The 12369-nt window shown below is 39.9% G+C and overlaps 1 protein-coding gene across 1 annotated transcript; it reads right to left on the reverse strand.

The window, feature by feature from the left end:
- Positions 1 to 5864: 5864 nt before the first annotated feature.
- Positions 5865 to 12127, reverse strand: LOC148097067 (polymeric immunoglobulin receptor-like). Its single transcript, XM_087834056.1, has 6 exons — positions 11779 to 12127; positions 11136 to 11462; positions 10223 to 10342; positions 8189 to 8226; positions 6175 to 6294; positions 5865 to 6005 (listed from the first exon to the last, which is right to left on the reverse strand). The coding sequence occupies exons 1-6, from the start codon at positions 12125 to 12127 to the stop codon at positions 5865 to 5867; spliced, it is 1095 nt and encodes a 364-aa protein (XP_087690182.1).
- Positions 12128 to 12369: the final 242 nt, after the last annotated feature.

Genomic DNA, 12369 nt, shown 5'->3' on the forward strand with positions numbered 1-12369 from the left:
AATTTAATTGTATTGTTCGTGCTTTTTCTTTTGTTATCTGTTGTGTGCACTTGAAGACGTTCATTTTATTGGTTTGTGTAGTTGCACAATGTGGTCAGCAGGGGGCAGTGTTTAACAGTTAACTGCAGTTTTCCCCTAAAATGCATTTTGGCTCTTCCTGTTTTTCTTTTTGCTTCGATGGGAAACAGACGAAGAGGTGATTGTTTTTTAAGCAGTGTTGGTCAAGTTACTTGAAAAAGTAATTAGTTATTAATTACTGATTACTTCTCCAAAAAGTAATCCCATTACTTTACTGATTACTTATTTTCAAAAGTAATTAGTTACTTTTAAAAAACATGATACAACCTGAATACCTAATGAATAGACCTTTAGCCCAATTCTATTTTTTATACATAATCCATCATATAAAATGTCATCAAATGAAAAAGTCTCTTAAAAAAATTTAATGGTTTAATTTCATGCACACTGCATTAATCAAAAATTAAATTATATACAACAGTCTTCTGCTCATTCCTGCACATAAAATAAAATAGTTATTTGTGTTTACACTCACTCTTTCAAATAGATGCAAGTAAAACTCAGCAGAAAATGAATAAAATCAAAGACTCAGGGACTCCTGTCGCTCTTAAATCTACTATCGCCTGTTTTGCAGGAGTGGGGTGGGTGGAGGTTTGTCCTGGTGCAGGTGTGACGCAGCGGTCATGTCACTGTCCGGGACTCCGGGGTTTCTCTGTGAGTTTCACATTCCTGTGGTAGCGCACTCCGTGCTTGCTCAGAGGTTTAGGGGTTTTTTCGCTCTTTTTCTTCCCACGCAGTGAACAGCGAACACTAATGTTTTTCTCACTTTTTATGGAATCAAAGTCAAGGTCAGTACTTCCACGCTTTAAACGCTGCACGCTCATACTCTCTCCTGCACTCGATGGCTGTGTCCCAATTAAGAGACAATTAAGAGGCTTGAAGTACGCACACTACGCGTACTACGTACGGTGCGTACTATAAGTACGAGAAGTGCGGAAGTGAGAGGCTTGTGAAATGGGACTGTCTAGCCTTCGTCGCGCTGTTTGATACTAACCTAGAGAAACGCGAGATTGTGTGACATAAATGAAGGAGAAAAAATGTTTTGTTGGTCATTCATTTTTGTCATGACATCACTTTGATTAGTTGAGTATCTGAGGCTGAGACCACAGGACTGTAAAACATGATTGTTGGGCTTCATTTCTGTACTGAACAGTCATTACAAGAGTAGTGAGTAAATAACAATTAGCTCTTGTTGTTCATGAGACTAAAGTCATCTCCCTGTGGTAGTGTAAATATAATATGGCCAATATTATAGTATTGTCAGATTATTATGAGATATATATATATATGTAGAGGCTGAAAGTACAAACATCACTAGTGTCACATAACTGTGCCGACATGTGGCCAACAGCAATGTTTTAATGTTCTTCGTTATTAAACATTCGCACATAAATAAGTGACGTCATATTCAGTACTTACTTTTGACAGTTCACTCTTGGCCGCTCCCTTCTGCTGTATTTTGCAGCAAAATTATCCACACCCACCGCCGCGCAATGAATTGTGGGATATATGGGACCACGAAGCGTGCACCGGACCACGCTTGACATTTGGGGAAATCGACGGCGCATTTGGAGTATGCATTTGAAGTACACTTCGAATTGGGACAGCCGTCGTCGCGTGGCGGTGACGTAATCGCACTTAAAATGCGTACTTCAAGCGTGCAGACCCTGAAATGGGACACAGCGGATATATGATCCATTGTTGATCTGCACACAGCTGTTGCCATGATCGGCGCACACGCGTAGGTGATTGTCATCAGACACTCTCGCAAACAAAATCACGGTTTAGTAACGGAGTAACGCAGCATTCTTATGGGAAAGTAACAGTAATCTAATTATCTTTTTTGCAATAGTAATCCCTTACTTTACTTGAAAAAAGTGATCTGATTACACTGTTGGTTAGAAATCTGTAAATATGCACATAACTTGTTGAAACACGTTGGTGTATTGCAGTGGTAAAACGTATTTTAACAAGATGATGTAAAGGACCTGCATGTGCAGCATCGTCTGTGTGCTCCAATATCCTGAGTGAGATATTGCTGTGGAAAGTACGTGTTTATAAAATAATACATGTAACACTTGCGCACCTTTTAAACGAGGCTTGTGTAATTTAGCTCTTTGTATTTTGTTTTGTACAGTCAGAGGCCACTGACGTATTTTTTACTTGTATTCTTTTATTTCTTTAATCCCTCGTATTGCTCTGGTGCTTTTTTTCCATTCTCCTTTATTCTGTTGATTTGCCACATTTCCTCTCACGCTGTTAACGTTCAGCATGAGTCCATATGGTTGCTGTTGGGCAAAAGTAAAGAGGAAAAAAGACATTTTTGTTCAGTCTGTCTTCACCAACAATAAAAGATTAAGAACTCCAGTAATTCTGTGCGGCTACATTTGATTTGACAACATTTATTAAACGATACTGTTACACATGGAGTCCAACTATCACATCATAGTTTTCAAATATCATGTCATATTTGAGCTCTGATCTCACTCAAAATTCATTAAACATGTAAAGCAATGTTGTCAGTTTTTATTTAATGCAAATAAACAGTTGTTATGCTGCCCTTATTTGACTTTTAAGGTTACAATGTTGTTGACGCTATTTAGAGAACAAATAAAAATAAGCAGACACTTTATAAGTCACAGTGAAGTCCCTGCATCATCAGGACAGTCTGATCTGTATTTGAGTTCAATGTGTTTTAAATGTGCATCACTGATTTGTGTCATTAAACGACCTCTGCATCTTCTTTCTGCTGCAGCAGTGAAAGTCTTGCTGAGACTATTAATGACAAACAGCCTCTGTGTGAGACGCTGTGACATCATCAACACTGGACATAAACCTGTTTTTGTCCTGTACTGTCGTCAGTAGAAAGTTAGGAAATTGTACCATTTTAATAATTTCATAAAATAACTCTACTAATAATAATATAGTTATTTTTAAGGGTTCTCTTGTGAAATTTTGTGGTGCTTGGTCTTCCCCAAAAAAGGTCTGAACTCGCCTATAAAGACCCAAAAGGAGGATGTGATTAAAAGTATCAACCATGTTGAAAATGAGAAATGAGAAAGCGGTCTGAGCAGCAGGACCTGAGGTCTGATGTAAATCCTGGTTTTCACAAAGCATCCTGTCTTATTAAAGGTTGTAAAAGGTTCTCTCTGACAAATTTTGGTAAAAACTCTGGTTAATTGTTTCTTTTGAGTTTTTTTTTTTTTTTTTTTTTTTTTTGCAGAATAAGTCATTTTTTCATATTTCATAATGAATTTACCAACAGTGAGTGTGAGTTTAAGGAGGTATTCCATACCTCCTTAAAAGTCGTAAGGAGGACCTTAAACAAGGTCAATGAATGTGGCAATATGAATAATAATACTTAAATGTACAGAAATATAATATACAGTTAACAGTTGGTTTAAATAATAATAATAATGGATTGCATTCATATAGTGCTTTTTGAGACCCTCAAAGTGCTTTACAATACCACTATTCATTCACACACTGGTGGAGGCAGCTGCAGGTGTAGCCACAGCTGCCCCGGGACAGACTGACAGAGGCGAGGCTGCCATATCGCACCATCGGCCCCTCTGGCCACCACCAGTAGGTGAAGTGTGTTGCCCAAGGACACAACGATCGAGACTGTCCGAGCCGAAAATTATGTTTTATTACATTTACAGTGATTTTACATTAATTTACATTTGAAATGTAAAATCAGTCTATTTATGTAAATTTAATGATATTCTAGAAAAACAGTACAAAACTATAAAATACACAGTAAAATACTTTTATATTACAATTTTTTTACAGCGTGCCACATTCACCCAATCTCACAATCACCGTCTCTAAACTGAGTGCTTTTCTAATGACATTCACACTCTGATGGATGCATCGGAGAGCAACTTGGGGTTTGCATCTTGTTCACAGAAGAGGAGACGCTGCTCAGCGAGGAACACGGCCTGCGTCTGCCATCAAATTCAAAATGAGCTTAGTTTTCTTAAAATGGTTCATTTTCTCAGTGTGAACATTTTATATGTTTTCTATTCTGAATAAAAATACAGAACAAAATAAAATAGAATTATTTGATATAATGAATAAAATATGTGTTTATGACATTTACAAATCATTAAATTCTGTTTTAATTCAGACTTTATAAATAAGACCGTCACCGCTGAATGAATCAGGATACTTTATTAATGCCTGAGGATTCTGTAAATATAACATATTTACTATAAGAAAGACAAAAGACAAATGCAGACTCACATGGTTTCTCTTGTGTAACTACAATTTACACAACACTGTGGTTAAGGAATCCCATGGTATTGAAGCCGAGTGTGGGTTTCAGATGAAATGAAAATAGCAGAACATCAAAGTTCCTTTTATACGATTATGAGGAAAAAAGTGTTTCAGAGTTCCCCTCAGAGCAAACTATAACACAGTTTGGCCCCTGAAGTGACTTTTTTGTTTGTTTTTGAGTGAAATGTTAAAATAAGTTCTAGAAAAAGCCAAAAATGATTTAATATGAGCAGAGAGCACCAACACGCTGAGGGATCGGCTGTGTTAGTTCAGTGAGAGTCACAAACTCATGTGTACACTTTTTTACTTTGTTACATACGAACAAAATGACAGCAGAAGTGCTGCCACGTGTCTGGACAGAGAGGAGCGATGTGTTTGTTTGGTAAGTGAAAGTTTCAGTTAAGAGTGAGAAACAAATGTGAAGTTTGCAGTTTTGTCTTGTTATACAATATTTGAAATAAAAAAAAATAAAACACCAAATTTTCTGAAATATTTACGAGTGTTTTCTTCTTTGTTTGTTGGTTTTGTCCTACTTGAACACTAGCGTGGCCCTGCAATGAGAGGAGAGTGCCAGCAGTGACCAACAGCTCATTTACGTTTGAGGCCCCTCCCTCAGCAGGATCAGTCCCATCACAGCAACAGGGAAGCTCCACATGAGGAGAATACAGTTCTACAGACATGATTTCATTGTTATATCATCATAATTATCATGTTGTGGCTAAACAACCTGGATAACAGGAATTCTTTACTTGTCCTGGTAAAGTGTCTCATTCAGACTAACAAATAAAAAAACAAGTGAAGAAACAAATTCAGCGACAAATGAACACAACAGATTCTACACAATAACATATCAAGAACGAGAGCAAAAGCAGCCACACTGGCCAAGGCAAGAACGTCCTTGGTTCATGTTCCTGCTGTTAAACTCGTTCAGAGGAAACTGTTCTCACAGTGTCGCCTCCTTCTGGACTGGAGCATATTCACAAGCCTTCATACTTCTGTTCCCACTCTGGAGACGAGTGTTTGTAAATGACAGTTTATTGTTTTACAAAAATAAGCTGAAAAACTGCTTGTTTTGCTGATGTAAAGTTATTGACTTGGATATTTGTGAGTGGTTGAACGTTTGATTCATTTAATCTCGACTCTCCTCCCTTCTAGATGTAGAAGAAAGTCTTTTTATTAAGTAACTTAAGTTATTAAGTTCTAAAGTTGTTTCTAATCCTACTTGATGTTCAGTAAAAGGAGTTTTTCTGAAGATCAACCACACATAAAATGTCTTGGACTTTTCAAGTGTCAGCACCACAATCTTCTCTGTGCTTTTAAAAAGATTTGGTTTTGACTGCTAATATGACAGATACATGAATTCTTCACAAACAGCTTGGCCAGCTTCATGACTGGACGCCACTCTGACTCACTGCATCATCTTTTTAGAGGTCATCTTTTTTTGGCCTGGCTTTTAACCCAGATATCTTAATTTTATTTGATTTTTATTGTCTTTTCGATGTTCATGTTCAGCTCTGAGTCTGGAGAGTCTGGTCAGTGATTTTGAGTGTGGAGTAGATTTGGTCCAGGTCTCTGGTGGCTCCATTAAGGTTCTGGTAGTTTGAGGCTTTACATGTAGAAACTGGACTAAAGTTCTTAAAGTGCACTTTCTAAAAAACAGACAAATATTTATTATTAATTATGCAATCTGAATCCTTTCTAGAACATTTACACAGACGCTGAAAGCAGCTTCATTTCATCCGTTTAGAGAATTGTGGCAGCAACACTGAAGATGATCTGCAGTTAAGGACAGCAGACGAGCTCTGGCATCCTACGTACTCGAGACAGGGAGGAGACAACTTCATCGGTGTTCCTACAGGAGGCGTTGTTGGGAGAGACACGGGCCTTGTTAAGAAAACTCAGTGCACTATGGGTGAGTTTGTTTGAGTTGTCTGTCGCCTGAAAAGAGAGAAAAGAAGCCAATGAACAGAAGTCAGTGTAGGAGAAATCTGCTGTTTCTAGTCCCTGTCAGGACTCTTGCTGCAGCATTTTGGATTAGCTGAAGGCTTTCAGGGAGTTTTTAGGACTTCCTGATAATAATGAATTACAGTCGTCCAGCCTGGAAGTAATAAATGCATGAACTAGTTTTTCAGCGTCACTCTGAGACAGAATATTTCTAATGTGTGTGTGTGTGTGTGCATGCATATGTGTGAAAGCCCTGAAACACCAGCAAAGTGCAGCATGATGAAACCCGGAAACCAAACATTCAAACAATGGTTAACACACTAGTGTTGATCACACCAGGCAGTGTGGACGATTGTCCTGACAGAACATCTGGACCCCATCAAGATCACCTGAATCACAAGAATTCAAACATCATAGCAAACAAAAAGGGTTGATGAGATGATGAGAAATCATGAGACCCAGCTGGTTCCAAAAGTAGCCAAGACCAAGAAGCCGAGAACAGCAGTGTGCTGTGTGAGAAACATGAAAGTCTGCACCAGTGTCCAGAGCCTCCCACCACCACCACCACCACCAGCCAGCAGCGGCCCAGTTGTAGGTGTTGTAGGTGCACTACAACCAGTCACACAAGCCGCCCACCCAGGCTCCACACCCCCAGACCCCCATCAACTCTGGAGGTGAGAGACACAAGCAGAGGGCCATGCACAGGGACAGGGCAGTGGGCCTGCAGGAAGGACCCCAGGACTGCACTACGCAGGGGGCAGATCAAGTGGAAGAGAAGGGAAGAGAGCGAAGCCGGAAAGAGCCGGCAGGATCAGCCCGCTCTCGCTCCTCTCCATGTCCAACTGCTCCACATATCCAGGGCCACTTCCACCCCACCCACAGCCAAGAGCCAACACATGACAGAGAAAAAACAGCCCCCTGCATGACTGCCAAGGTATCCACCCCCAACTTAGCAAACCTCATACATACACCAAGGGCGACACACAGGACCAACCCACTCCTCTGACAACCACTGCAGGCCAGACACCCCAAGTATGATACTGAGTGAATATCATCCATAGACCTTTTTTTAAACAAAAAAATAATTAATTGGATAAATAATTATACATTATATATACAGACACCATGTAGATGTAAAGGAAGGTTGGAGATTGGCCTATAATTAGCTAAGACTGCTGGGTCTAGAGATGCTTTTTGAGTAAAGGTTTAACTGCAGCCAGCTTGAAGGCCTGTGGTACATAGCTGATTATTAGAGATAGTTGATCATATTTAAGATCGAAGAATTAATCAATGGCAGGACTTCTTTGAGCAGTTTTGTAGGAATGGGGTCTAAAAGACACGTTGATGGTTTGGAGGAAGTAATTATTGAAGTTAACTCAGAAAGATCGATTGGAGAAAAAGAGTCTAACTTAACATCAATGGTACTAAGAGTAGCTGTAAATGGTAAATGGTAAATGGACTGGTTCTTATATAGCGCTTTTCTACTCTTTCTGAGCACTCAAAGCGCTTTACACAACTTGTACATTCACCCATTCACACAAGCACATTTTTCTAAGTGCTTTCTAAGTAACATTCACACACATTCATACTCCGATGGATGCATCGGAGAGCAATTTGGGGTTAGTATCTTGCCCAAGGATATTTGGCATGCAGACTGGGGAAGCCAGGGATCGAACCACCAACCTTCCGATCAGTAGATGACCTGCTCTACCACCTGAGCTACAGCCACAGATAATATTACATCTGTGGGATGATTATTGGTCATTTTTTCTCTAATGATTAAAATTTTATTTGTGAAGAAGTTCATGATGTTAAAACTTTTCTTGTTTTGAGTTTTCTTCACTGGACTCTTGAGCAGTTTAAAAGATTCAAAGTTCCCCAAACTCACCTCTGTGACATCAGCATACTGTGTTTCCACAGGAACATCTGAAAAAAGCACAAAGGTGAGTTTAAACTAGTACAGGTGAAAGGTCAGGTGCAACTGGTCCCTGCAAATAAATCCTGATGTCTTGAAATGTTCATCTGTTCACAAAAACAGTGAACAGCAGCATTTCGGACAGTCATTAAGAGGACAAACCACACATGTGCCAGAAAAGCTTGAAAATGAAAACACTTCAAGAATCCAGGTTGTTTAAATTCTTGAAGTTGCTGCTGGTGCTGCCAATGTGGGATTATTCAATTCTATAACTTAACTGTTCAGTTTGTACCTTCAACAAGTAACAGTCAGACTCAGGGTCCCTGACAGTTATGAGCAGTTATGGACGTGTACTTTTGGTGTTGCTGTCTCTCATCTTCCTGGTTTCTGGGTTTGTGTGTATGGGTGGTGACGGGGTGAGGGGGGTGGCACTGGCCACACCTTAGGACCTCACACACCTGCTGCTGATCAGGCTCGTTGGGGGAGCTACTTAAGAGAATGATGGAGCTCCCACCGGTGCAGGATTGTTGCATGAGACTCCACGTTAGTGCTGTTAGTGTCAAGTCCAGCGAGTGTATGCCTGCAGTATTTTAGTCTCCTGACAGCTGCTTCTAATGCTTCCTGCAGGAAGAGCGTGGAAAGCCAGAGAGCAGCGAGCACGGGGAGTGCAGACACATGGGGGTGGAGAGCACGAGGCAAGGACGTTTTCTTTTGTACATGTTACCTCTAGGACTTATAATTAGGCAGTTCCCTGAGGTGTCTTATCACTTCTATGCTGATGATATTCAGCTCTATTGCTCTTTTAAGCCGATGGACGTCCATAAACTGTCCTCTTTAATTAAATGTTTAGCTTCCATTGAACAGTGGCTTGGTGACAACTACTTACAGTTGAACTCTGAGAAGTCAGAAACATTAATTATTGCCCCCGACAACCAGATATCTCTAATCAAACAGCATCTTGGTTCTCTTGGCTCATCTGTTCACCTGAGCCTCGGGTACCTTGGTGTGATCTTTGATTCTACCATGTCCCTAGAACAACACTCTCGCCAGTTAATTAGGAACTGCCTTTTTCAGCTAAGAAACATCTCCAAACTGCGAACTTTGCTGTCTAAGTCTGAGTTAGAAATGGTTATTCATGCTTTTATTTCTTCTCGCTTAGATTATTGTAACAGTCTTTTTCTTTGTTTGAGCAAAAGGAATCTTGACCGTCTCCAGTCAGTCCAGAATGCTGCTGCGAGGCTTTTAACTAAGACACGAAAAAGAGAGAACATTACACCAGTGTTACGCTCATTACACTGGCTTCCAGTACATTTCAGAATTCATTTTAAAATCTTGGTACTGACTTTTAAAGCTTTGAATTGTGATGCCCCTGCCTACATTTCTGATCTTTTAGAACCCCACGCTCCCTCTCGCAGCCTGAGATCTTCTAATCAAAGGCTGTTGGTAGTCCCTCGAACTCGTTTTAAAACCAGAGGAGATAGATCTTTTAGAGCGGTGGCCCTCAGGTTGTGGAAGTCTCTCCCTCCATCATTACGTTGCCTTGATTGTATTTATTCTTTTAAAAAGCAGCTTAAGACTCATTTATTTAGATTGGCTTTTAATTAGATTTGTGCTGTGTTTTATTATTAATGTATTTTATGTATTTCTGTTTTATATTACTGTGAAGCACTTTGTGGTTTTTATCCTGTGAAAAGTGCTATATAAATAAATTGATTTGATTTGAAGACACAACATGGGAGTCAGGGGAATCCACGGGATTATTTATGTGAATATTTACTGCACTGTAAATAAGTCCAGCATTTGGGTCCTCCTTTCCCCACATCCCCACGGTCGGCCAGCGCTAACCGTGGCAGAAACACACTGCATTTTCAAATCTTCTATGGGAAAATACTCTGAATACAAGAAATGTGTTTCCAAAACTTTATTTAACTGTAAAGAGACACCAACGACTAAGATGTTCATTACTGTGAGAAATGGAAAGTGTCATCCGTGCTCCTGCTGTCTCACCTTTTCGTTTAGAGGATCTTTTCTTGTAGAATATCAGCACAGACACTGAGACCAGGATGATGGTGACAGTCAGACCCACATACAGCCCATACTGGTTCTGTCCAGTTAGTGATGGGATGACTGGTGAAAAAGATCAGAGAGCTTTAGCTGTGGTTAGATACGTGAACAATAATAAATAAAAATAAATAAAAAATCTAGACAGAAACCCCAGAGGAGAAATTAAAGGAAAAAACAACAACTTCATTTTCTTAATTTTCTTCACAAAACTGTGAAAGTAATAAATTAAACATTTGTGTTATTTATCTTTTATATACAGATGCTTGAAACACTAACAACTGCAATGATCAATAAAAATATTATTTAGCTACCAGAGACATTAAAGTGGACCTATTCTGCTCATTACAGCTTCCATGTATTTTTATTCCTGGACTGTACTACAGTAACTTTGTGTTTTTACAGTTGAACCTCGTGTGTTGGAGCAGCCAATCAGATCATTCTGTGTCTGAAACAAGCTGTTTCATCAGTTCTCATCTTTACGTCTTCTTTTGAGGCTGATCCTCAAAAACAGGAGATTTGAAAGCAGGTAGACGGGGTTTCTGTGACCACAGCAAGTCTCCATGAGGCTTCTCCACTTTATTTTACATTGTACAGAGTAGAAAAACTCCAAAAGGTTGATTCTGTTCATCTGCATGTAACTTTTTCAGTGGGAGAAACCGTCTAACACTCAGAGCAGTCTGCAGCTGAGCTGTTGGCTCACAGGGATTACTGTACAGACACTGAGCTCATTATTAGAAACTTTGCTCGTGTTTAACATGAACATCCACCACAGGAACAGCAGATATATGACAGGAAATAAGGAACAGCTGAACAGCTCCACTCTGACAACATTTGATTAATGTCAGTAAAAACTCACCGTCTGTGACAGTGACCTCAAAGTCTCTGAATGACCTGCTGGAAGATCCCTCCAGGTAACATCTGTACCGTCCTGAGTCAGACTTGGACAGCTGTGTGATGCTCACATACAGAACTCCTGGATCTGTATGTGAAGCATATCCAATGTTGTATCTGCCTCTCTGAGATTTGACTTTACGGGTTTCAACAAGAGTGTTGCGTCCTCCACACTCTCCTCTGCAGAAGAACGCTCTGTTTCCAGGTTGTTTAAAGGAACATCCGACTGTGAGAGAGCTTCCAGTTTCTTTATCAAAGTGTTTCAGCTGATCATCGTTTCCATCCAGCAGTGCTGTTAAAGACACAAACGATCAATAGTTACTATCAGTGCTGCAGAAGCCACTGATGCTGCTTCATAATCTGCACATTATTAGATTTTAATAGTTTAGATTACAGTCTTATTTATTACTGAATTATCAGCTTTAAGCACAGTGAGAAAAACTCAAAATATTGCACTACCAAAGTGTCCAAATTGTCAGATCATTTTCCAGATTTGACAGTTTTATAAAGAACAAACTTCAGCTTCTTTAAACCGTCAGCAGCTGTCAGTGAAAACTTTGCTTCAGAAACAGAAACGAAACATTTCCACAGCTGAAACAGAAACTCACCTTCAGCAACAAAGATCACGAACCGTTCGTATGAAGCTGTTGATGAAGATCCACCCAAACCACAGCTGTACTGTCCAGAGTCAGACTCAGTCAGCTTTGAGATGCTCACAGATAAAACATAAACTGATTGTATTTCATATTCAATGCTGTATCTGCCTGTTCGAGCTCTGACATCAGTTGTATTAATGAGAATGTTTTCTCCTTCACATTCTTCTCTGCAGAACATCTTCCATGTTCCTGATGATTGAAAAACAAGAGGAACTGTAATATTTCCTCCAATGACTCCATAGAGAAGAATCTGAGCATCGGTGACTTCAGGGTTTCCATCCTGCAGAGCTGTTGGAAACATGAACCATCAATAGTTACTGTTTGTACTTCCTGTAAGAAGCTGCTGTCTGATCACAGCATCCACACACAGACACACTGAGAGCAGAGCTGACTCTTGGGCAAAGGCAGCAGCCGCCTCAAGCGCCACCTGCTGTAACTCTGCTGCAAGTTTAAGAACAAAACAAACAAAAATAATGAGAGCATCAGTGAGCAGAGAGAGGTGGAGTTATTTTATCAGCTGTTGCTAAACCATAATCTAAGGTG

Source organism: Neolamprologus brichardi, chromosome 20, assembly GCF_056152115.1.
Source record: "Neolamprologus brichardi isolate AB-2024 chromosome 20, ASM5615211v1, whole genome shotgun sequence".
In the NCBI taxonomy this organism is placed as follows: domain Eukaryota; kingdom Metazoa; phylum Chordata; class Actinopteri; order Cichliformes; family Cichlidae; genus Neolamprologus; species Neolamprologus brichardi.